Source organism: Plectropomus leopardus, chromosome 14 (genome assembly GCF_026936395.1).
Source record: "Plectropomus leopardus strain MGB_pleo_1.0 chromosome 14, ASM2693639v1, whole genome shotgun sequence".
Taxonomy (NCBI): Eukaryota; Metazoa; Chordata; class Actinopteri; order Perciformes; family Serranidae; genus Plectropomus; species Plectropomus leopardus.
Genome location: NC_142189.1, coordinates 30680812 through 30708461, shown reverse-complemented (window position 1 = coordinate 30708461; position 27650 = coordinate 30680812). Strand labels below are relative to the sequence as shown.

Genomic DNA, 27650 nt, shown 5'->3' with positions numbered 1-27650 from the left:
GCTGATGAGAACAATGATGACTCAGACTCATTACAAAAACACAGTTCTTAGTCACATATGAGCAAAAAAATCTGATCTGGGCTGTTTTTGCCTGCGGTCTGAACGTAACCTTTCTGCCTGCTGTTTGGTGCAGGGCAGGTGACGTACAGGAGTTTTATTTTTGCTTTTTCACCGGAAACACCTACATCAGAAATTGGACAGAAAAAAACATGCATGTGCTTGATTTGTAGCTTAATCTCAAATACTGCGTTTCAGTCAGCACTCGTCAGAAGTTCAAAACTGATTTCCGTCTGTTGACACTGCAAGCGTCACAGAGGGAAGGCTGAGGTCACACTGAAACCACACAGAGAAAACAGTTACGCACACACTCGTACACACACGCACTGCACACATCATTAAAAAATGGGAAGCTGTCCTTTTTATTATACACTTGGTATGAAAATATTCACATTCATCACAGTGAAGATATATCATTTGAACATTTATCACTATGACAAGATGCTTTCACCATAAAGTTATAGTTCTATAACAAGTGAAAGTTTGACCATAATATTATGTGTCTGTAACAACTAAATATTCCACAGATTAGTCATAGTTAATTCATATTTTTGAAATTTTGACCGTATGTTGATTTTGTCTAGGTTCTTTCTGACACTGATATGCTTCCATACAAAAGTTTTGACCATATTTCGCAGATCTATAACAACACAAGTTGCGAATGATTATGTTGAATAATAGATGGGCTTTTAACAGTATAAAGTTAGGACAATAACCATATAGTGCCATTCCCGCGCATGCAAATAGCAATATGTAAACTTTAGAGGTCGTTTCCCTTTATATTTAGTCTTTGATAGCACAGATGCATGCTCAGGTTAAAACCACAGACTGCCTGTTTTTAAAAGCCTGTCACATGCTGTACATCTATCTGACACCAACATGGAAAGGTAAAGTCACCCAGAGCAATTAGCTTTCAAAATAGTATCATCTTTTAAAATGACAAGCACTATCCAAAAATACTGAACAATAAATAATAGCACTTTTTAAACACAAAAACAAATGTATTAAAACCTTGAAGTTAGGGTTGAGGTTGAGAAATAAGCAAAAAGGGAAGGGCAGGCCAAATGATGACTGATGAAACTTCTGTTTAAAGTAAGACTGAGTAACTTTGACAAAAGAAATAAACCAAACATCCTGTTATTATTAAATACACTTAGGAGTTTTCCTGCTACAACCTGACTTGGTCTGGTACAACAGCTAGCTTATAGGGGCTAATCTTAGCTATCTGTATGCTTGTAAATTTTAGGGAGCTATTGCTGTGTAACCCCAGACTGTATATAGTACACGCAAATTTTTTTTTTTCCAAAGATTGTTTCTGTCACTGAAGGTAGTTCCCATCCCCCTGATGTTTGTTCAAGTTATCCTTTTTATGATAAGTTTGGTTTTAATGAGTTATTCAGTTCTTCAAAAAGGGGATTTTCTGCCATGATTGACAGCTGTGTCATCCAATCCATGCGCTTGCATTCAATCAGGCTGCTCATGATTGGTCAACAGGTGTTTTTGGCAGAAAGCCACAAAGCAACTCTTTTTCTCATGGACATCATTTCCCCATGTTTTTCAGTTTACAGGCCAATGGGAACAACTTTATCTTTTTTGAATTGGTCCAGTATTGTGCAAGAGCAGCCACCAGGCTGCAATGTAAACACTCAGGAAATGCTTGTCCTGTCAGTTTATGTCCACTAAACTAAAAGTGCTTGTTTTTGACACTGACAGGATCATTTTTTATTTAACCAGACACAGCCCCCAAACCACTGTCTTCAAACCCACATTACTCCATTTAACCCTTACAACCTGAGCGAATTGGCTTGAAATAACCCGGAAATAAGCAATAAATAGGTTAAAAAAAGGAACAAGAAAATAACCTGAAAAATTCAAAACAAACATACAAACAAAAAATGTGGGGAAGTTAAAAAACAAAAACAAAAAGCAAGGAAATTACCTGAAAAAGGTGCTTAAAATTATAATAATCCTGGAAAATAATTTTAAATATTTAATCGTGAAAATTCTAAATGTAGTTCTCTCGACATTTTACCTTAGATTATAAAATTTCCCCATTTTTGAAAGACAGTTTTTTTCTGTGTTCACAGGTTTAAAAACTTATGAAAGGCATGTGAGCTCAAGAAAAGTGATGATGATCCAGGTTTCAAAGGGTTAAATAAACAGTCATTTAATAATGGTAAAAATCGCTTGGTTTAAAGTCGACAGAAACAAAATAGAAGTAATACATACATCCTCCACCGTTTTAACAACCAACTCAACTTCTCATTTCGACCAATTAGATGTGAAAATGTGCAGGATCTATACATGCTAAAAGTACTGATTATTTAAATAGAGTCTGGTGGGTTTGGCAGTGTTGATTTTTTAGGCCGTTTCTGAGTACACAAAAAGGATCTAATGCTTTATCTAAATGGTATTAGATTGTTTCACAACTAGTAAAAAAAAGTTGTGAGCATTCGAGGACCTGTAGTTCGTTTAAGTTGCAAATCCCTGCGTGATAACATTATAGCACATCATCCTTAATGGTAACCTTAATATTACAAGGACCTATCTGACATTTTTGTTGCACAAGTTGTGCTTTACCAGCATTTACAGACTGGGGGAGTGGACTGTTGTCCTCCTCACTGACTCCACCCTCATCACACCCCCTAACTATGACTAAACACTGACTCTATCTGTGCTGTACAGAATACTGTAGAGGGCTGGTGATAGATTTTTGTCATATTTATGAAAAACTAATATAATTAACCCAGTGCCCTATTTGACATCTCATAAGACAAATCAGCAAATGTCTGTATATGTAAATCCATCAAAGTCAGGAACTGTATAGCTGCACCATGAATACTTCGCCTTCTCATTCACCGTATTGTACAAATCAAAGCATGAAGCCGGCATGCACAGGATATGCTCTTAATGCGGCTGTGTTGTGCTATCAGCTCATGCAGGAGTCCAGTGTCCTTTTCCCATCTGACTGTGATTTCACACCATCTGACCATCCGTAGATATTGTTTTGACCAAATACAAATGTTAGATGATGTATAGTCCAGCTGTCTTGTGGCAAGCAGCAGACACAAAATACCAAGCCCATTCTCATTCCAAAATTGTCCAGTGCCACTGCTTTTGCAGTGCTTTCAGTGTGAGATCCTGATGCCAAAAGCCACCTTTCAAGTCCGCATGATACACGGCTGGACAGAAATGGACAACAAACTCTGGGCTTTCATGTGGGAACATAATGTTTGCTTCCCGTCCGAATGTTTTGTTTTTTTCTTCACCTTACCATGTGCCTCTTTCCCCTAATCCTAATCGTCCATGCCAGCGTGTGCCTTTGTTGACATCCTGGCATTGGTCGCTATACGCTGTTGTTGCATAAGAATAACCACGTCCAACTGGATGTAATGATTCACTCAACTCACGATTCGATACGATTCACGATACTGTGTTAACCATACGATTTTCTCACGATTTTTTTTAATACAAAATGAGAGAACAGAAAAATTATGACTGAAAAATATTCTATTTATTATTGCATTTCCTCTTTTCTATATCAAATTAAAGAATCCCTTTCTATGTCAGAGGTAGAGTATAAATGCAAAAAACAAACTTTGCAATTAAAGCATTTCTGGACATTCACAATGTCCCCTGCTGGTAAAAAATACCCTTTCACTAGGACAGACGTGGCTGCTGGGGAAAGGTTTGATTTTGCTAGAGGGGAAAGTAGAGAGGGTGACTTTGAAGAACTAAGTTGGCCATTTCCCACTTGTGAGTGATCAGTTGGGCTCTCTCTTTGGCTCTTGTACTCATTTGAGCGAGCGGGGTTCCAAATGCGCTTGTCAGTGTGGTTAGGCTGTGTAGTCGTCGTTAAGGAGTAAGGTGAGTAGGCGGGGCTGACCAGAGCTCGTTAGTGTGATGCCGGCTCACATGCTGTTTGTGTAGTTCAACACCCTCTTGCAGTATTTGCAGACTGTTTTTGTCTTTTCTGTTATCTCCCCACCTTTATTACTTTCTGACTTAAGGAAGCTCAAATGCCGCCACACTTCCAGTTTGAAACTGGAGGGTACGTCAGTATCTCCTGTAATGGAGCCTTTGCTTCATGTTATTTACGTTGGCGAGGTGTCTCTCGTCTCAGATATGACGTAGCACGTTGAACACGTAGTGACATGACACGCCGTCAACAAGCAAAGTCAAAAACAGATTACACTCTGCCAAAAAGTGTATTGCAGTTCATTTTTCATTTCACCAATTTGAATCTCACATATTTTGTATCGATATATATCCCTGTGTCTCACCATATGTTTTTGTTGACATCACGGTAGCGACATCCAGCAACGTAAAGAGCTCACACAGAAGGATACCTACAGCGTTATATGTAGACGGTAGTCCCTGCAAAGTGGCAATATGTCACAACTTGGGATGAGAATGTGTTGCTACAAACCAGAGACATTAAAAAAAAAACAACATTCACAGAGGCAAAGTAGAGGTCATATTCATGTTGAGCTCACACATAGTGGCAGTTGTATCAGGGCTCAGTGAAATAATTTGCAAGAGAGAAAAATATGTTTTCAGTCCAATTCCATCAGATGATGATGTAAACACAGCTGGATGTGGGCAGCAGGGTCTCATTAGGACATTAGATAGAGCCTTTTTACAGGCAGTCTTGTTCTGTTGATCCCTTCGCTCTGAGGCCTGTACCAGCAAGGTTACTGATTGCTCCTCATATCGTTTCAGCTGGTGTTCTTCTCAGTCTCTCGACTCTGGTCTTCCGTGGCTATCACACAGCTGAGCTTCATATCACTGTCCACACTTTTTTCAGTGTGTCTATTATTTTGTACAATTAAGGGTGTGATAGTTTTTTCATTAGTCTGTGAGATTAATACTGAGTTTTTGCCGGAAGTGTCTGTTTTTGAGTTGAGTGTGCTGGTGTGCGTGAGCAGCATCACAGTGGGATGGCCGTTGTTCTCGTCTGTGGCGACCTCATGGGAATCGGTAGCTGGGTTGGAAGGGCTGGCGTTGCCGCGACGAAGGCAGCAACACAGTATCCTCCCAAGAGGCCGGAACAAGGCTCTGTACAGGCCGCGTCGTGCACTTTCGCTCACAAAGCAGTAGAGAGCAGGGTCAGCTACACAATTCAGGGTGGTCAGCAACAATGACAGGTGGTAGTAGTTAAATATTCCTGAAAAATGAGAATACAGGCTGTTTGATTAAAACAAAAAACTTTTCATCCTTCGTCACTGGATTGCTTTGCAAAGAAGAAACTGTACCTGTGATGAAGTCACAGTCCCGTTCCAGCAGAGTGCGTACTAACAGGAACACATGGTAGGGAGAGAAGCAGACAAGGAAGATGAGGATGGTACTGCTGACTAACTGCCTAATTCTTGTCTTCTGATCAGGTTGCGTCCCAGCGCTCCGACCCACGGCACGAAGAACACACAGGTAGCTGATCTGGACAGAAATAATCCAAGTCATTGGATGTATCAGGATTACTGTCGTGATAACTAACTCTACTTCACATTTCCAATGAAGAATCTTCATCCTCTCTGAAAAACCCTACCTAGCATCTTTTTTTAAACAACAGTGACCTTAATATTTAACCTTTGACCACCAAATTCTAATCAGGACATTTTTGAGTCCAGGTGGACATTGGTGCCACATGTGAGGAAACTCCCTCAAGGCCTATTGCGTTCATTAGAATGAGACCTACGCGAGGTTGCAGTGACTTTGACCATCAAAATCTAATCAGTTCATCGTTGAGTCCAACTTGTGTCAATTCCTATAATATTTAATAGTATATAAACAGAAAGTTTATAGTTATAGTTTATGTAGTACCAACTGCCGTAAACTGATGTGGTAAGTAGCAATTTATTAGTGTTGGTAATTTTAATTAAAGTTTCATTCCATACAGTAGTTAATACTTTATTTGCATGAACAACAATAACAAGTTCACATTAATTAACATTAATTAATGGAGTATTAATCATTAAATAACAGTTAACTAATTTGTCAAGTAATCATAAACTAATGGTGTTTATGTTAAAGAAGGTGTTAATTTCTATGTTATTTAGTAGTATCTAAACAGTCTATTAACAGAAACAACCATACCAAGGACACATTAATAAATATTAGAGCTGCAAGCAGCGATGAACGGGCCCTCGCACCTTCATGCATGTTGGGGTTCTGGCAGGACAATGACTGATGCAGTTCATTTCTATGTCAGATAATGCACCGAGAAATTTTGGACCCTGGAGTGAGCTATTTCAGATGGTGTTGTACTATATATAGTTATACTATAGTATATCACCCAAAAATCATCAAAATGGCATACTATAGTAAATCGTCCAAAATTCATCAAAAACGCCATAGTATAGCATGTCATCCAAAAATTGTCAAAAACAACAAGTATAGTATAGTATGTCATCCATGTTAATCAAAGACGTCATAGTGTAGTATGTCTTCAAAAATCGTCTAAAACGGATGTATGGATTGACATCTTAATTAACACGAACACCATTAGTTAATGATTACTTGACACATAAGTTAACTCCTTGTAAAAGGTTATTACTCCATTAATTGATGTTAATTAATGTGTAATTTTTGTTGTTGTTTCTGTTAATAGACTGTTTATATACTATTTAATAATGTATGAATTAACCCCTTAATTAAAATGAACACCATTAGTTACTGAGTACTTGACACAGTAGTTAACTATTAGATAATATTATCACAATATTTAATAATGCTAACTAATGTACCCTTATTGTAAAGTGTATAGAAAGTCTGTCATTAATTGCTATTAAAAAATCATTTGACTGGCCTAATTATAAAGTGCATTTTTAAAAGAAAAGATTTGAAAACAGTTAACATACCGACAGAATAGCCAGCGGGAACAGAAAGCCAATAGTGAAGCGGTAATAGTTGATTGGATACTCCCACGGCTGCATAGGGTAGTGCTCGAAGCACACTGACTGGTTCTTGCGGTCTCTGCTCAATTCTTTATGGCGGAAGAAAACCACGCCCACAGCAATCTCCTTCAGCCAGATGATGGCGCTAACAAGCCACGCTGCACTCATAGAGCGCAGGGATGTGAACCTGTAGATGAAAGAGAGACAAAAGAGAGAACAGGTCAGGAAACAGCGCAGGAAAAGTACACAAACTATAGCTTTGTATGACATACTATACATTTTTAATATCAATTTTAGAATATTATATGATATTTTCTATTACAGTTATTGCATTAAATACGCTCTTATGTTAAAGAAATTGTTATGAAACTGCATAAGTGTAAAGGTGTGGTGATAAGTTGAAATGGATTGACACTAACTGTGAGCTGCTGCTCGCCTTTTTATCATGCCAAGTCAAAATTACCGTAAAGGGTGGACCACAGCCAGATAGCGATCCAGGCTAATACAGCACAGGAAACCAATGCTGATGTAGATGTTCTCATAGAGCAGGAAGCCACACAGCTGACACAGCCACTCTCTATGACTCCAGTCATCATCCTGAAACAACAACGCACATCCATGAAACAAGAGGTTAGGAGGATAGATTAAAGCGGATGTAGAAACATCCAAATTTCCCAAATGCACCTGGGTGACTGATGTAGATCATCAAAAACATTTTCTGTTCATTAGGCTTATGAGTCACATAAAAGTGTCTCTTAAAAGTGACATTTTAAGTGCATATACAGTAGTGTAATAATACCTAGAATGTAATGTGAACTAGAATTACTGCCTGGTGGTTATATGTATCCACATACCAATCAAGTTGTAGTTAAAGTTTAGACCCATGTCCGTTTTGACTTATGTAGCCATGACAGTCGACAATGACAATGACAATGAAGCTACAGATTCTAAAACATGGATGGTTCACACACATCTTAAACCAAAGAGCAGAAGAGATCTATACAATCAGCACAGTGTCCAAGATTAGTGTCACCAGTTCAGTATCTGTCCAAGTGTCTCTCCTTCAGTTCTTGCATTACAGCATTGAATATGGCCAGAAAAGCGTTTTTGCAGAATATTATGTTACAGTAAACCATTTTGATATAAAATGTCAAGTCCAAGTGGACATTTGTGCAAATTTGAAGAAGATCCCTCAAGGTGTTATTGAGATATCATCTTCACTAGAATGAGACGGACAAGGTCACAGTGACCTTGACCTTTGATTTTTAACCAAAAATTCTAATCTGTTCTTACATGAGTCCAAGTGGGTGTTTGTACCAATAGGGCTTCCCCTTTAAAGTCAAAGATTCAAATCGTTAGATGGAGATCCCTCAGTCGCAGTCAAGTCAAGCAGTGTTTTTTTTTTTTGTTTGTTTGTTTTGTTTAGTTTTTTTGTTATTTTTATGCTAGTCAGTGTGCTTTGCAGTCTATTTTTGGGGACGTTTTGGTCCCCAGATTTTGCTGCAGACTGATTGCTCTTGACTTTCACTGTACTCTTTGTTACAAGCAATTTCATGCATGATGCAACAGCACAGATGAAGGATAGCATTATCTTCTCCCTTCTGCTTAGAAGAGGTAACATTAAAGCTCACAGCAATTTAATAATATACAGTCTCTGGCTTTTTTTTAATATCCAGTGTCGGCAAAAAATGTTGCACACATCCGATCTGCCATTAGTGCCGTTTGTTTACATGAACGCCACTGTCACACTGAACATCCCGCTTGACGCATTCAAACTTTATATGAAATGAAAATGAATCATCAAATATTTGTATTGAACAGCCAAATCTGATTCGACTGGCATAATTTCAAGTCGTGTACAGCCCTAGTGCCAAATTTAAAAATATTTCATTTGAGGCATGGCATTCATGAGAGTTGGATGAGGTCACAGTAACCTTGACCAAAACCTAATCCTTCAGACTTGGCTCTAATGTCCACTTGGACTCACTGATAAACTGAACATAATGCCTCCAACAACAGCTGTTGCCAGCACATTTGCAAAACATTGCTGAGAAAATCACACATACACTTTTTGCACATAATGTAATATCACATTTTTTGTTTATTACAAAATAAATGAATGGTCTTACTTTACCTGAAAGAAATACTGTAGCCACATTGGCAATGATGCCAGGTATAACAGATCCGACACAGTAAGGTTCATCAAATAAACTCCCAGCTCATTCTTCTGCTTCAGCTGCAGAGCAGCGTGGTACAAAGAGTACAGGTTGGAGGGAACGCCAACCTAGAATCAAGAAGATTATTTATTGTGATTATATTGAATTTATTATTTCTAAGATTTCTACTCACTTCTAACTTCCCGTTTTTACAATCACTTGATACTTAATGTTTAGAACACTACTCCTTTGTTTAGACAACCAGTTCTACAAAACCTTGAGTTAAGTTCCACAGTTTTGAAGTCAAGTGCCTCCATTTTTAAAGTTTTTACATGACATCTTTGGTTATGGCAAGTAAACAATGGCAGGTTATAGTTAGTCAACAAAACACTTGATTAATGTAAGGGAAGGTTGTAAACACACCTCATTTTGAACGGTTCGGAACATTCAAACCAAAACTATATTGGTTTGGAACCCTAAAGTTGTCTCCCAGCTCGATACCAGTTTAATAGTTTTTCTTTGTCTTCTTAAATAGTCATTCATGCTTGTTTTTCAATAAAAACAACTATCTGTAACTAATAGCAGCCCACAGGTAATAAATGTAATCCATCTTGTTAGTACTGGTTACTTTCAATGTGCAACAAACTGTTCAGAATCCTGACTGTGTTTGCAATGGATCTCCTCAAAACTGATGAAAAGGTGGGCTGATCTGCGATACAGTACCAAGGTTCCAAAAATCTTAGATGGAACTGGTTCAAGAACTAGAGCTAATTTGGTGGAAAGGGGGTATGACAGAGCACAGACTCCTGTATTCTGCATGAAAGTAGGACTCACTACATGCACATTCTCCACCCCACCCTCTGCACCTCACTACCTAAAGGGCACACTGCCTCCTGCATTGGCTTTGAATGTTGGCATTGGCCGTAAATCACAAAGCATAGAATCACCCAATATGGATGTAATTCCTAAGTTGACTGGGCCGTCAGTTAAGTTTAGTCAAGTTAAGTTTAAGTGACATTAGGAACTTTTGGAGGTCAGGGTCCAGGGCGAAGGCCTACAGTTTAGAGTGACAGCTTCTATGAACAGCTGGATGCATTATAATTCTTGCCTGTTACAAAATGGCTAGTTTTCTTAAATTGTGGCTCAGATTTGCTGTTATAACTCCATCTGTTCATCCATCCTCTTTAGATTGTTTTTGTGTATTTTCATGTTGCTGCAGAGATTCTTAGCACATATTAGGAGAGAGACACTAGGCAGGTTTCCATTGACCCCCAAACAGCCTTGTAAGTCTTTAAACTTACACGAGGTGGTATTTCAGGTGATTCAAAAAAAAACATATTTTGCAAAACTACTATGGATACAGTATTTTCACTTTTGTAGGTCACGTGATGTACAACTAGGAGTGTCAGTAGGAACTGGCTTGATGCAGCAGGCGCTACAAGAGGTGTTATTGCATCATCCGGAAGATTTTTTTGTGAATCATGGACTATCACCTCCCAGAAATCCCTCATATGTGGCTGCTCCTACATACTGTATGTCTTTCCATTATGGCTCCATAACACGCCCACAAGGCCTTGGATTTAAAAAAAAATTACTGCTAGTGTAGTAGCAATAGAAATAAAGCTGCTAATGTTTTGAACGTCCATCAACATGTTGTATTCCGTTAGTGGAAACGCAATCATCTCACAATTGTGTTTTATCAATATTTCAAAAATATCACTTAAGTTTTGCACAAATCTGTAATGGAAAGCCACCTACTGTACACCTAGACCCATGTGTGACCTCAGCACTCTGAACATTACTCTGTGATTTAGATACATAGTGTTCTCAAGGCAAACCTTTAATGATATTAATGTTGATTTTAAAGATGCATCCAGCTGCTGGTTATAACACATTAAAAATAACACCTTGATTTCTTTTACATTGCTGATACATATAAGACAGCCTATGCTGAGGTTGTACTTCAATGGTGCAATGTTATGACTTGCAGGAGGAAGTGGGCATTCTAGCTTGAGAGAGAAGACAGCTTCCTGTGTCACACTGACCTTAATTCAGAAACAAACCCTTTCCATTTGCTTTTGCTTTTAAAGTATTCAGACTTTTTAATAGTCTAATGCAGGTAATCAAGATGCATACACACTTACCAATAGCACGAGGATATAAACACAGGAGAAGAGGTACTGGTGGATTTCATGGCTGATGGTGCAGTTGATCACATCCTCCTCAGACATGGTGAACACCATCACACCCCACTCACACTCACACTACTTCACCTTTAACATGCACACGTCCACAGGAATGTTTTCAGACATGTTTACACTTCCACGGAATTATGTTGAAACAACACACACACACGCACACACGTCATGGTTGGAGGACTCAGCAATGGCTCAAACTTGTCTCCTCTGGTTGAGTTTTTTTTTTGTTGATTGGGTAGTCCAGTTTCATTTGGCCACTGTAGAACACAAAAGAAAGGAAGTTTTAATCAGTGAAAAGCACTCAAATGGCACAACAAGCCCATAAGGCTGATCTGCATTTTCTATTTTGCTGTATTTTTAATCATTGTGATCATGTAAGCGACTGTAACTACGAGTTAATTTTATTCAAAACTTTGTCCAGACTATATTATCATATCAACAGTCCTCAATCAGAGATACCTTGTGAAATGGCATTTGCATTTTCTAATGCATGAAAAACTTGTCACAGTATGAACAGTGGTTAAAGCAGCCACAGCTCAGCCCTTGGCACAGACTGTTAATTCTCTACTGACCAATTGAAGGACTGCAGTGTTTCTAGCTTCACCTTTTAGTACCGCATCAGTTTGCTAGGTATCCCAAGCAGCCGGGTGACCAAAAATGAGAACAGTTCCAAAAGTATTAATGGTACCATCCACAATTTTAACAATGGCAACGCAAAAAAATGCGTACCAAATTGAACTGAACCTTACCGACCTGCTGGTGAAAATCGCCCCATTAGTTGTGAAACTAATTACTTTGAAATAAACTATTGCAAACAAAACCAAACTTTTCATTCCAAGCTTTTCATGGCCCCACTCTCCCATTAGGGCCCATCCTGCAGCAGCCACTGTGATAGCGTGTATGCTGCATGTTTTAGTCCACATTCTGATTCCGCTGATGTGTGCTGACTCCTCCCATACTTTGATTGTGTTGTATTTTTACAACATTATGAGGCTGTGACAATTAGTTCATCATTCAATGTGTGTGATGTGCTGTATAATGGGTCTGTTAATGTCCCACACTAGACTCATTTCATATGTAAATTTTTACTTTTCCCTTTTTTCCCTTTTCCTAAAAATGGAGGCGAGACACACAGCCCTGTCTACATTGATGGAAGTGAGGTGGAGTGAAAAAAAATCTCAGAGACAGCAGGTGTGGGACGTGTAAAGCACAGGACAGAACAGCTCTGCAGCAGGTGATTAAAACCACCCAGGACATCACTGTTATCCATCCACAGACCAGCACTGATATGGATGAGGTGAGATGCCTGCACACAAAGCCCAAACGATGCTAAAATACAATACTCACCCAGCAACAGCCTGTGTATCCTGCTGCCACCCCGCAAGCAAAACACAAGTGACTGATGCTGTGCCACCAGACTACAGAGCCACTTCTTTCCTCAAGCTGTGAGACTCCACAGCTCATCATCTACACTCCATCATATTAAAAAATTACGGAAGCCCTAGGCGGACGTGTTTTTTTGTTGTTTTTTTTTTACAAGCCATTTTCTCGATATAACAAGATATTATCTCGTTATAACAAGATATTATCTCGTTATCTCGAGAAAACAGAGTTTGTTTTCTTGAGATATTATCTCGTTATCTCGAGAAAACGAACTTTGTTTTTTGGTTTGTTTTTTTAAACTTTATTGAATGAATGTCAGAAGAAGAAGTGGCGGGTGGATGATGTGACAGCAGGTGCCGTGCGGTGTTCAGCGCGGACAAATGCGTGCAGGTTCTCGCCCCTGCACGTACCAAAAAGCACCGGAGCAACAGTATAATAATCTAGTTATGATTACTGATGAATTTGGGTGATGTGTTCCTGTAATAATCATCTTACCTTGCGCATTTGTCCGCGCTGAACACCGCACGGCACCTGCTGTCACATCATCCACCCGCCACTTCTTCTTCTGACGTTCATTCAATAAAGTTAAAAAAAAAAAAAAAACAACGTTCGTTTTCTCGAGATAACGACTTAATATCTTGGGAAAACAAAGTTCGTTTTCTCGAGATAACGACTTAATATCTCAGGAAAACAAACTCCATTTTCTCGAGATAACAAGATAATATCTTGTTATATCGAGAAAACGGCTTGTAAAAAAAAAAAAAAAAACACGTCCGCTTAGGGCTTCCGTAAAAAATAGTTTTGTTTTGACTTTTTCTTGTGTAGGGTAAAGAGACTTCATGTCACATTTGCTATGACAAAGGTAGTGCATGTAGATGCAGGCAGCCAGTAGGTCCTCAAACCCTTGCTACTTTTTAAAAGAAAAAATTCTGTTTTTTTGACTCCATATCCCCTTCTGCTGAAGCACAACTTTTCTACAATAGAGAAGCACTTTTTAACATCAAGAAAAGTTGTGTGGGTTTTGGACTTAATGCGGCAAAAGGCAAGAGGATCCCCACCAATGGAATATGCCGAGCGGCCAGTCAGATCACAGGTGAGAAATGAAACCGAAAGCAGCATACAAAGAGAGGGAGGAGAGCCGGCATCAGGGCAAGACTGACCTGACTTGGACCAACAGCTGTTTGGATGTGGATGAGATGTGATTGAGTCAGTTGATATAGAATGTCATCCAAAATAATCAAAAATACTATAGTAAAGTATGTCATCCAAAAATCATGAAAAAAATGGCATAATACAGTTAGTCTTCCAAAAATGTCATAAACCCCATCCTACAGTATGTTCAGTCTTTAAAAACGTAATGGTATTGTTTGTCAGGCAACAATTAAAAAATATGGCATTGTATGGTATGTTGTGTAAAAACTGTGGAAAATATCATAACAAAAAAACCCATCAAAAATAGGTTGTTCAAAAATCATCAAAATCTTCATAGCAGTATTTCTTCAAAAACATCATCGTATACTTTGTCATCCAAAAATCATCAAAAAGTTATAGTATTTTATATCATTCAGTAATCTTCAAAAATATAGTATATTATGTTGTCCAAACATCATGAAAAAACCTCATAGTATAGTTTTTCGTCAAAAATTCATCAAGAAGAAAAAAAGACCAAAAGATCAAAAAAGTCATAGTATAGTATGTCGTCTAAATATCATGAAAAATATCAGAGTAGTGTCTGTCAAAAAATTCATATTATAATATGTCATCCACAAACATAATAGTATTGTATGTGGTCCAAAAATAACCAAAACCTTCATAGCATACTGTCTTCCAAAAATCACAAAAAATGCCATAGTATAGTATGTCGTATGTCATCCAAAAATCATAAATAACATTAGTGTAGACTGTCTTCCAAAAATCATCAAACATGTCATTGCATAGTTTGTCATCCAAAAATCATCAGAAATGTCAAAGTATAGTTTGTTGTCCAAAAATGATTAAAAAAAAAAAAAACAAACCTCATAGTAAGCGATGTCATCTAAAAATCATGAAAAACGTCATGGTATAGTATGTTGCCTAAAAATCACAGAAATCGTAATAGAATTGAATGTCATCCAAAATTTATAACAAGCTTCATAGTATAGTATTTCATATTTCATCAGTATTATATGTCACTGTATGGTACGTTTGTAAAAACTGAAAAAAGACACAGTATAGCATGTTAAAAAATGTAATAGCATGGTATGCTGAAAAAACTGAGAAACTTACAGTACAGTATTTAAAAAAAAAATGCCATAGTATATTGTGTCAAAAAATGAATCATGCTGAAAAAAAAAGTCACAGTATAGCAGGTCAAAAAAGTGGATCGCCAGCACCTTGCTTCATGTGTCTCTCCGCAGCAGCCCCCGCTGATACTCAACACCTACCAAGCCCTGAAACTGTCTTTTAATCAGTTGAGCAGACTGCAGCATACAAAAGTGCACGTGCCACCACTGCTTAATAAAACATATGCAGCATGTAGCTACACACAATAAATGACTTCAGCCTCCACAGAAATGAGAGCCAGCTCTGCCCCTTCCAGTAGACGTCTGTCTGTATTAAATGCTTGCTCCCCAAGTGCACAGGTACAAGTACCTGTACGTTTATACACCTCAATGTATAGAAAATTGAAAAAAGCATTATATGTTGAAATAAAAAAAATAAAAAAAGCTATAGTATGGAATGTCGAGAAAACTGAAAATAGTCATAGTATGTCAACAAACGTCATAGCATATTTAGTCAAGAAAACTGAAAAAAGTCAAGTATAGTATGTGTAAAATAGTAAATTATGTCAAAAATCTTAAAAGTCATAGTATAGCGTGTTTTAATGTCGTGATATAGTTTGTCATAAGTGTGATATATAATAGTATGATATGGCGTTATGAAAGTTTTAAAAAATTTCATAGTATGGTATGTTGAAAAAAATGAAAAAAATTACGTCATTGTAAAGTGTGTTGAAAAAAAAACAAAAAAATGTAATATGATTGGTTAAAAACAGTCACAGTGTACATTAATTTCACAATTAAAAGAAAATGTCACAGCATGTTAAAAAAAATAAATCAATCAAAACTGAAAATTCAATATCAGCAGTGATATCTGTCTAAAATTGACAGATGTCACTGTCGATACCGAATTTTATGTTTCCTGACCATATGACCCTTATATTAGAAGAGCAGACAGATATTAGCCATGATTTTATTTACAGTTATATATATATTACATATATCAGTTGAATTTTTGACACACTGCAGGAGCCAAATTTTCTGTTCCCAATAACATTTGATCTCTTGACATTCTGGTTATGAAGCAAGCGTCTTAACTCTCAGAGCTAATCCTCCTGGCACTTCATCTGTTTTTGAAGTTTCTTTTCGGCAGTGCAGTCTGTCTAATTTTCTGGTTATTTTCTTGATCTTTTTCTATTTTGTGGCAAATTTTGCAGGTTATTTCTTATCAAGTTCCTCTGTTTTTTAAATAAATCAAGCCAATTTGCTTAGGTTTTTAAAAGGTTCATTAAAAAAAAAGATTAAAGATTGAACATGAGTAGTCCATAGTGGTCCTTGTCACTGTGTGTTTCTATGGGTATTTCTATAGACTTTGCAGCATATTCAAGAACCTTTTATTCTACAGGTTCTTTAAGCAAAAACACATACTTTAAATACTTAAATAAGTTGTTTGATCTTTCCGCCACTGAGTATGGGCCTACATGCAGTCCATGTTCATAGGCATAGTGTGTAAAACGACAGTGAAAATGAGCTGGGTTTATGAATAGCATCTGAATTCAGCATTGCTTCCTTTCTGGTGTAACGCAGAGTCAATGGACAGTGCAGCTTCTGAGTATAACCTCCAATATATTTCTTTGCTTTGGCATGCCGGCATCTTTAGACTGGCCCCTTAATAACACACTGTAAAACCATTTAGAGCCACTTTAACACACACGCTGAAACCACAAGCATCATCTTTCTTTCTCTCACTCCATCTGTCCTTCTCTATGACTCCCGTCTTCCTAAATAAACCACAGACAGATTAAGGCACAGCTGGATATACTGTGCATTCCTCAAGGGTCAAACTAACCCATGCTTTTAACTCTTTTTCAGCCTGGTGACTGGAAATAATTAGATCTATATGAGCAGTATTACTGTGGTCCATGTGACGTCACTATGCCATAGTGCCACCATTTTGCAAACCATAACCACAAGTAAGAAGAAGACAACGGAGGTACGATGAAATAGAAATCAAAAAGAAAAAAATGAAGTTCAGACAATTTGCCTGGAATATGTTGTGCTGTTGGCTGTAACTACAGTCAACAGAAAACTACAATTTTATTCCGACCCAAAGCAGCTAGATCGGCGGACAACAAACAGAAACAGAAAGCAATCACATATTTTTAAAAAATAAGTAGTGGTTTAATTTAGATGCGCTGTGTTTGCAGTCATGATGATGGTTGAGGTAAGTCTGCTGTAGGTCACAAATATGGTGCAGGGTAATTACAAAGTGAGGTCTTCGGTACCCATAAATACTGTGTGTGAAACTGCTTCTTTTTTTTTTTTTGTTCTGCACACCTTCAGATGCTGCAAGAAAGCAGTGAACTGGGGTGAGGTGTCCCAGAGTAGTGGGTTCAGTGGCTGCAATAATGTAACCTGTGTCACCTGGTCTTGTTATCAGCTCACAATCTAACCCCAAATGTCAAAGTAATGTAACCAGATGCAGACACAGATCTTTAACAAGCAGGGATATACTGAGATGATAAGAATGACCACAAAATAGTCACCCAGATAACATCAACTATTCGCTTCTATCTGGCTGACATCCCTTAACCCCACCAGCAATCTGTGTGAGTCACACATGGACGTGATTGTGGTGAAGAATCCCCTTCATGCTAGCGAGGTCAGTGACCATCATCTTGAAACTGTTGCCTCTGTAAACACTGTGGACTCTTTCCTGCAGATTGATGTTACAGTGTCAAATGATAATAGGTCTACACATGGAGCCATTCACAGCAGGTGCGGGTGCTCAGGAACAGAAAGGCATACTGCATGCAGGTGTCTCTAAAAAGTTAAAAAAAAAAAAATGTGCATCAAACACGGGAAGTTGTACGACATGACCACCTACGTCCAAAGGTAAGGATGTATCAGTGCAACTGTTTTCTCTCCTAATACAGATTCTAATACCCAAAGAGAGATAATCTACCAATACTGATCTGCAAACTACTTCCAGTGCTGTTTGTTTATATTTAAAGATCCCCTCCAGACATATTTTAAGTCAAAATAGAAACACTTATCTAGTGCTAGTTCTAATACTAATTTTGTGGTTGTAGGTCTCCACACACCAGTCGAGTTGCATTTGCAAAACATATTTCCCCTTCTGTTTCTGAGTCACAGTGAGGCTGACCTTTGACCTTTTGGATATATAATGTACAATTTCATCATTTAGCTTTGAAATATTTATGTCATAATTAGCAAATAATTCATGAAGTTATGGCCAAAACTGTCATAAATTGGCTTCATGAGGTCAAAGTGAGCCTGACGTTTGACCACCAACTTCTAATCAGTTCATCACAGAGTGAACGTTTGTGCCACATTTCAAGAAATTCAGTCAAGGTGTTCTCAAGATATCGGTTCACTCACTGGAATCATTTCATGTACTTGAAGGAAACATGAGGTGCTGTGATGTTAAAGACTGGATGAGGCAACCATCTATACTGATTTGACCCAAAAACTTAATTAAAAAAATGAAATATAATTAAAACACTAACATGTATAAGTATAGTTATAAAATGTTACACATTTTTATCGACTTTATTTCCTCACATACAGCTCCTGTTGTGCCTTATGTAATATTCAAATAAATTGGACTTGGCTAAACTCACTTGTCAACAAATCTTAAGATTGTAACACAGGACATTGGTGTTGGCTTCCAGTTTTTAACTGCCAGTCAACACTGTTTTCAAAGCATGACCGCAACGGTCCCGTAACCTGAGCCACTTGGTTATTATTGTAACCATAATGAAGAGGCTCCCTTAACATTAACAAAGTAGTCATTTTAAGCCAAACCATGATCTTCTCCTAAACCTGACCAAGCTGTTTTTGTGCCTGGGCTAACCTAATCTTAACCATGGTGCTGTCGCATCATAAAACAGATTTATTGTCCAACAGTGATTTGTGATGCTTTTGGAAATGGCACACAGATGATGTGGTTCTGCTGATAGGAATGTCAGATCAGAAAACACTGTGACGTGGACAAATGAGTGATTTTGTCATTTAATTAGGAGGATTTGTTGGGATTTCTACATCCACCAAAACACAATAGAGGTGACTCCATTTGTAGTGCTCAAAAATTACATTAAAACAATAGAACAGCAACATCTCTTTCCTGAATCAGAGCCTGTGGTATTTTAAATAATACTCCATTCACATCATATAGGATGTGTGGTAGAGTTGGAAAAGATCTATAAACATATCTTTACGGACTGCAGGCGTTCAGCATCATCATACAACTTATGATGGTTGTACGATTGTGTAGTTTTTTAATATGATTTCAGAAAATACTGCTGATTTGTTTTGAGCTTTGGCCGGGCAAACCTGAGCACCAGGAGAAAACCCTATGATTGATGGAAACATTTTAAATGTTTTTGGGGTCAATTTAGAGTGTCCAATTAGCCTACAGTGTATATCTTTGGATTGTGAGAGGAAACCTGAGTACCAGGAGAAAACCCACTTGAACACAGGGAGGACATACAAACTTCCCACAGATGGACAGGTGGACACGTCGCTGTGAGGTCATGGTGCTAATCACCGAGCTGCTGCGCCGCCCTTTAATGAAAGAGTTGAGAGGGAGGGTGAGGGAGGAAGGGTGGATAGAAGGATGGATTTAGGAGAAGTGGAGGTGGGAATGGAGGGATGGGGTGATTGAGGGAGGAAGAAAGGGTGGACAGGTGAAGGGGACAGAAAGAGGAAGTTACTGTAACTTCCTACACCACCATTTCACTAATGTCACACCTGCTCTTCTTGCTGAACATGCTGAAGAAGCCCTTCTTCTCCGTCTCCGCCTTCTTCTTCTTGCGCATTTTGGTCTTCATTTTTACAACACTGTCTCTCTGTCCTCATTCATCCGGTGGAACCAACGTCTCCTCTTATTCTCCATGGTCAGACAGAGCTCCTCCAGCTCTGTCTTCTCTTCCTCTCTCCATTTAATCATTCCCTGCAAGACTTCTTTTCTCTCCTCTAGGTCTTTCTTGAACCTATTTTGCAATTCCTTGATCTCCTCTTTCTGCTTTAATTTGACCTTGCAGCTCTTTTCTTTTTCAGCCATCTCCATGCTAAACTTTTCTTCCAGTTGTTTTCTCGCTTCCAGCATCTGTTGTTTTTCAGTCATCCAGTTCTGTTCTCCCTCATACAGCTGCAAGAACTTCTTCTCAAGACTGATGAATTTCTCCTGAGAAGCTTTCTTGCGTTGGATGAATTTGGCTTCTTTGTTCTTCAGCCCCCAGACCTTTTCTCTCTGCCTCTCCAGTTATGTTGCCATGGTTGCTTACTGGGCCGTGTTAGAATCCCTGATGTTATTCACCCGCTCTGTCTGGATGTGGAGATTTCTGTTGAGGTGGCAGATTTGTGACTCCTGCATTTTGATTATCTCCTGGTATTGTTTGTTTTTGGTGGTCATCTCCTTGTCCCTCGACTGCAGAAGCTCCTTCAGGCGGCTTATTTCCTCTTGGTCGCTCTGGCCTGTTTGGCAGATCTTCTCCTTTTCAGCCTGTAATTGATCGTTTTCTTGAACAACCTGTTTACCTGTTGTCTTTGGCAAAAAAAAGTGTCTGTACAAGACTTAAGTTTTCTGTTGCAGTGTTTTAAAGTGTTGCAAAGAAGCTCACTCTGTAGAATCTTGTCTCTGAAGAAACTCGAACTCAACTATAATCCACGACGTGTGTAGTTGAACAGTTTTTGAACAATAGTGTAATTTTATTTATTTTAACTGGTATTTCTTTTTTTAGGCATCATTTGAAGACATCCTTTTTAAAGACATTAAGGACTTTTAAATTTCTATTACACTTAGGCCAATCATTCACAGTCTAATAACTAAACTGAAAACAACCTGAACAATAGCCCTATTATAATAACCTGGATTCAAAAAATGTATGCATGGTATGGCTTATTTGTGCAATTTTACTCTGTCAAATAATTTTCAAACACATAACAGTCAGTTACCAGTAGTCAAGACAATGCAAAGTTCCCCATTGTGGGACTAATAAAGGATTATCTTATCTTATCTCCCTAAGTAATCACTGCATGGTGTGCCTTGCACACAGCACTGCAACGCTGTCTCAACATTGTGCATAAATTACTGCACACCATGCAAAGCACTGCTTTTCATGTACTCCTGAATATTAACAATAGAAAGTAAATTAGGACAAAGTCAGAGAATCATAACATCAACCACTTTTCAATGTTTTTGGGGAGGCAAAATCAAGGCTATGACAGGCTTTAGCCCCCCCAAAAAAAGACATCTAAATGCTATCCAGGTCTTGGTGGGTTATGTCAAATGATCCAGTAAATAAGGGGTAATGAATCAATTTAAGAAAAACTTTTTTAATTACATACTTTTAAATCTTTAGAGGAAGGTATCGAGTGTTTTCAAGTACAAGGTTTAAGTCCAAGTGAAGTCACAAGTCATTGGTGTTAAAGTCCAAGCTGAGTTCCATGTCTTAAATTTTGTCAAGCAGAGTCTAAAGCCATCAAGTTTTGAGCATTAGTCTTACTCAAGTCCAAGTCATGTTGACTCGAGTCCACAGCTTTGAGGCATAACATCTTGATGTTTAAGGTATGAACCTTTATGCTTTGTTAGTTGCTGAACAGAGACATCAGTTGTGCAAACAGAGCCAAACAAATCAAGCTTCATTCTGAGCATCAGACTGGATTTTCACTCCAGATTCATCAGCCTTTAGCGACACATTCAGTGTACATTAAATAAATAAGTGAAAACCGACAGATAGTGTTGAGCCAGAATAAAGGTATAGAAGGCGTTCATGGTGCTCACTTCATATCCACAGGAATAAGTCATTTCTACTGTTCACACTGCTTCCAGCAAACTCATTCCTTTCAAGAGATCGCAGAGTTAATGGCCTTTTGTTCTGACCCCCAGCAGCATCCATCCAGAGTGTAACAGACTCTGCTCACAGCTTTGAGATCTCAGTTATAATGAATGTGTGTGTGTGTATGTGTGTTATGTGAGCAGCAGTGGGCGAGTTAACAGTTTTATAAAGGTAAAATGGAAAACAACTCTATTACCACATCAATATACCATTAAATCATGGCTCTAATGGGTCCTGCAGATCTCCAAATGTTGTTTTTCATATATCAAAATGTGTGTCCTGTGGTACCCTGGGAAATTTTTTTTAAAAATAGCTGGTTTTGTGCAAATGTACAACTGAGACTGATCATCTGAGGTAATCATCAAGATGACTGCTCTTTGTTTACTACTACTCTCAAGGTGTGAATTCTGTTTTTCTGTGGTCACCATGGTTAAACAGCGAGCTGTTTCTCTGAAACGAAATAAGCTTAACCATAAACAGCAGCAGAAGCAAACAGCCATGCGAATTAAGAATAGCAGTAACTTTTGACTGACCATTTTTATTCCACTTTTAAGTTGATATGGCTAACATGTTAGCAAACAGCTGGCTATTTACACATCCAGCCGACAGAGAACAGAATCTGCATTCAGATAGAGTAGTGTCTCTGTCCATCTGATGAATTAAAGTCCAATATTCACTCCCCTTTTAGCTCTGTTTTTATCTCTACAAGTTCCTATCTGGCTTTTTAACTGCTAAAAGCTGCACTATGTTTACTAGCTAATCGCTAACTTTGTTGCGCAGGTGGTGGTGGTGGTGTCATTGGGCAAAAATTTCATAATAAAATTTGAGCATAATTCAAGTGGACTGATTGAATACTAGATTTCTCCACCTCCAAACAATGAATGGCAAAGAATACTGCAGAGAAAGTTGCTATTCCAGCACTGACAACAACTGTCTACACTGCAAAGCGACCCAAAAAAACGAAGAGGGACTTATCAAAAAGAGAATCTCAAAGACATTCTGACAACAAACAAAAAAAAAAAACATGTCAACATGAGCAAAGTGCACCAGACAAGGAGAGAAACCTTTCTGTTGCTGCCGTGACACAGGTTAAATCCAGTGCTGTCAATGGCCACCAGCATGCTGTGACACCCAGCACTGGCTGAATTTTAGGACTGGCTATTCTGTCCTCTTACAAACGACAGCTGGTCCTCAGACTTGTTTGTTTTTCTATCTTTGATAAAGACCGCTACAAAACTGTTAATAACCATTCACTGCACACACAATCCTCAAATCTAACCCAAATTTCAGCCTAACCTTAAACCAAAACCCTAAACCGATCTCATCCCCAAACCTCAGCCCTCACCAGAAATAACCAGGAATTATACTGAAGACAGACAAACACGTCCTGACTATAGAGGATTCTGGTTACTGATGTTGTGAGGACAGTTAGTCCCTGCAATAATGGAAGTATGAAAGCACAAAAAAGGAAAAGATGTGTTGGGTAAAGCGTAGAGCAGAAGCAGAAGCTTTTCTTTTTTTTCATCAAAAATCTCTTAAAGAGTCTTAAATATGCATTTTATGGCCACATTCATGTTCATGTTGTCAGTGCAATGTAAAGTTGCCAAAAAACACAGCTAAAAATACAAGAAAACACAGAGTAATAATATAAAAAAGGAGAATATAGATGAAAAAAATGCCTAAATTTAGACTATACACACTATTGCATAATCTATATACAATATTGCAAGTTATTGCACAAACTGTTTACAGTATTGCACTATATACAGTATTGCACAATGTGATTTGCATCTTGAAGCAGATTAAAATGGAGAGTTCTATCAAGTTTGAATGAGGTGTGTTTTGTGAAGAGTGAACAAGGCAGTTTAGTCAGTCTTGCGTGAAAAAGTTGAATTCAAAAGGTGTGCAGCTGTATTTCTCTGTTTAATAAGGAAAACAGGTGTGAGAATATTATTATTTTCTTAACACTTTGTTGGTTTCTATTGTGTGTGTTTTCTGGCCTGGAAAGCTGAAAGTGCGTAGCGCAGTCACTGTCAATGGTGTAGTCTCACGCCTAAAACATCATATACTGTCATACTGCGCTGAAATTTAAGGAAGCTATAATGACTTGAAATATTACACATCGCCCAAGCCTTATTCACACTGCCTGCATGCACTGCATGTGGAGACCTGCTGCTCTTGGTTGTGGCTATAATTGTACAAGTGCCGTTAGGGGACGGGGTTAAGCACAGCTGTAGGTGTTTCTCCTTTTTCGTCTGTTCCAGCCGCACTCGATAAACAAACCTGAACAAGGCACAAAAAAAATGTGATTTGTGTTTTGAAGTTATTTTGAAAGTGTTTGATGAACTTCCCAGATTCCAATAAAGAGCAGCACAAACTATTTTATGTAATAATGCATCTGGGCGTGTTGTTAATTGTGTTAGATTCTCAAGTTTTGCAGTTCTTGAGCTGCTTCTCCTGTTGGTGATGTTTTGGCTGCTGAGGTGCTCAGGACTGATAGACTAGCAAAAGCTTATGTTAACAGAATGTATGGATTGGGTTTTCCCTGACTTCACAGCTGTGTTTCACATGTTTTCAGGTACTTCATCATAAGTTATGCACCTACTGCTGTACATGCTGGAAACTTGGACCGCACAGCTACAGCTGCCACCATACTATGAGCCAAACTGTGCAAGTACACATGACTACATGTCCACAGTGTGACACACACAGACCCAGCGCAGAAGTCCAGTTCTCCCAGCAAACAAATGGCCACTGAATATTGATAACTTAAAACTTAATCAATGCTCCAGACACCAGTATCAATAAATAAACAAATTACCAGGTGATCGATACCTTGACTTATTTCTCTAAGGCCGCTGGGATGCCGTTGCTGCTCTGTGATCAGTGACCCTGACAGTGGTAACCATGTCAACGGCAGCAAGATGTAAATCAGGCACAAATGAGGGTCCTGTCAGCGCTCCAGGGAATCGGCTGCTACCACAGCTGCTCCTCTAACTCACACATCACTGGAATTATATTTATTAACATCACCGTCTGGACAATCACTATCATAACCACTGTCATCCATGATTATTATCTACAGTCCAATTTTATGATCATCAATTACAATATTGATGTAACAATATTAAACAGTCTGATCTCAGAGTGATAGACACATTCCCTCCAAATCACAGCACTCTGCATCACAGCATCACTTGTTATTTTCTTACTCTGAACTCAGAAGCAAACCATCAGTGTTTTTGAAGTTTACCAGACAGCACAAATCATGCACAAAAAAGATGAAGACTTCAGCATCTGCTAAATATAGTAAACTACTGCATTGTTAGCTAACTTTACTCTGGGATGGGTAGGTGTTAAATAATGTACCTTTGAATAGAGGGAAAATACTGCACCATTCTGGCTTTAGACAAGGTTTTTGTTGGTCAGTCGCTTTTTTCTGCCTCAAAACAGCTAAACAACAACAAAGCATCTGACCACACCTCTTTTAAGACCTACACACCCATGGGCGCAAATACATTTGCTATGCACACAATGTGAGCGTTGAGCATTGAAATGACAACTGTGTCTGTCTGAAACTAACACTATTTTTTTTTTTTTTTTTTTTAACTTTTCGAAATTTCAGCAGCTAGATTTCCATACGGGGACCTTTACAGGTCAGCCGGCCCACTCTCTCCCCACATTTCCTGTCTATCTCCTACATTATTTCCCCCAGGCTAAAAATACTAAGGCAGATAGCAGTGTCTGTTCAGATCATGCGTAACTGCTGAGTAAATCTAACCCGAACTGACTTTAGAGAGGATTATTGCTTAATCGCCTTCATTTTCTCTTTCATCACTTCATGATCCTTCATGACAAATAAAATCATTTTCCAAGTGACGACATGTAACCAATATGAAAATAACTCAACAACTGTATCCTCTTTCCCCTCCAGGGAAATCATCCTCAGTTTGTCCAGCAGGTTGTAAATCAGCTTTGGTATGTGCTCACCAGCAGATTCATCGTCTGCGCATCCAGAAAGCAGGATGACATGTATCTTACTGTACCGTTTATCAACATGTGTCCTATCCATCAAGTTAACTTAGGTTACATGTCAGTCTGTCCCACTGCGTTCACACTTCTGAACATGATCCATTCTTACTACATGCATTTGAAATCATCATCACTGACACTTCCTGTCAACATCACCGACAGTTTCTGAATCCAATTCAATCGCCAGAAAAAATGTTGGTATTGTACATTTCTGCAAACCATGAATATTTTGCATTTGCATGTTATTACACTGACAACACTGGCCAACGTAACCTTGTTGCAATATATACATATATATATATATATTAGATTTTTTGGGGGGTGTTTTTGCCTTTAACTGATAGGATAGCACAAGTGTGAAAGGGAGAGAGAGAGAGAGAGAGTGGGTGACATGCAGCAAAGGGCTGAGACCGGAATCAAACCCAGGGCCGCTGCAACAAGAACACAGCCTCTATCCATGGGGCACCCACTCTACTCAATGTTTAACTTGAAACTTCTTCTCGTGTTTTTGACAAAAATCAAATCAATTTGCTCAGATCTCAAAGGGTTAAGAACCTTTATATGATAATATGTAATAAATGTGCAAATGTAATGCATTCTTGATTTGCAGAAATGTATAACGCCAACATTTTCTTTTGGCGATTGGGCTGCTTTATCATGCTTTTTAAAAAATTCAAACCATTCATGTCCAAATTTCTCCAAAACAATTCACTTTCCTAAACAAACATCATCTCAACCCATTTCAGCTTCAGAAAGCTGACAGCTACTTAATCACAGAGCGATTATCAAATTTGGATCCCACAGGCATTACCAGATTTTCCTCCAATTATTGTCATGAAAAGCAATCTTTCCCATGACTTACTGGAAAAATAAAAAAATGATTTTTTTTTCTGGAGCACAGAGAGATCTGACCTCTAACATGACATGAAATATGACTTTGTGTGTGTTGCAGTGTCATCTTGCTCCACACACACACACACACACACACCCTGCGCGCCGATGTCTGATGAGTGTGTTCACTCAGTGATGCTTGGACATCGCAGCCAGACGAGACGACTGCCTCTGGTGACACGGTCACTCTGAATCAAATGAACGTATCAGTTTGCCTCTTTGATGCAGACAGGGATGTGCAAAGTCAGTGTTTGTTGCATTAAGTAAGAGTAAATCTGATGGCACGAGCAACATGGCATCAAAGTAGAGTGAAATTCAGCATGAAAAATGGCATTTTCCATTTTCGGCTCAATTGGCTTCTGCTGATATGTTTGGGAACGAATACAGTTTTAGGACTTTCAGTTTTAAGCTAACGAAGCTATCGTGAAAGTTAAGTCAGGAAGACAATGCTTCAACCCTTTGAAATCTATGTTTTTAAGACAAATAAAAACTGTTGCTCACTCTTATGGCGTAAAATGTCAAGTCAGTCACATTTCACTGCCAACCAAAAATGTCAACCCAATGGTTGCTCTATGCTCTAGTGCCAGCTGCCTGCTGGGTAATCCAGCCTTGCTTAAGGTGATAAACTATAGCCACACCAAGCATGCCTATTAGACCCCATTCCACCTAGGCTACTTAAGGAAGTTTTACCCTTAATAGACAGTTCTTCTTCTTTATTTCTAAAATCCGCGAGAAAGTGGTTGCTCATCAACTTTGTGAGTTTCTCCAGGATAATAGTTTTTTGGAGGACTCTCAGTCGGGTTTCAGAGTTCATCATAGTACAGAGACAGCACTCGTAAAAATTACTAATGACTTATTGATTGCCTCTAATAAAGGTCTGGTCTCTGTCTTAATCCTATTAGATCTCAGTGCCACATCT

The 27650-nt window shown here is 38.5% G+C and overlaps 1 protein-coding gene across 1 annotated transcript in view; it reads right to left on the bottom strand.

Moving 5' to 3' along the window:
• Nucleotides 1-4526: 4526 nt before the first annotated feature.
• The window catches only part of gpr68 (G protein-coupled receptor 68), a 29996-nt gene continuing 6872 nt past the window's right edge, over nucleotides 4527-27650 (bottom strand). The window contains exons 2-7 of the mRNA XM_042500213.2: nucleotides 11251-11561; nucleotides 9085-9234; nucleotides 7414-7547; nucleotides 6915-7137; nucleotides 5313-5493; nucleotides 4527-5224 (exon numbers count right to left, since the gene is read on the bottom strand). Coding sequence (XP_042356147.1) covers nucleotides 4776-5224; nucleotides 5313-5493; nucleotides 6915-7137; nucleotides 7414-7547; nucleotides 9085-9234; nucleotides 11251-11349 — 1236 coding nt within the window. The 5' untranslated portion in view covers nucleotides 11350-11561 and the 3' untranslated portion in view covers nucleotides 4527-4775. The remainder of the gene's footprint in view (nucleotides 5225-5312; nucleotides 5494-6914; nucleotides 7138-7413; nucleotides 7548-9084; nucleotides 9235-11250; nucleotides 11562-27650) is intronic.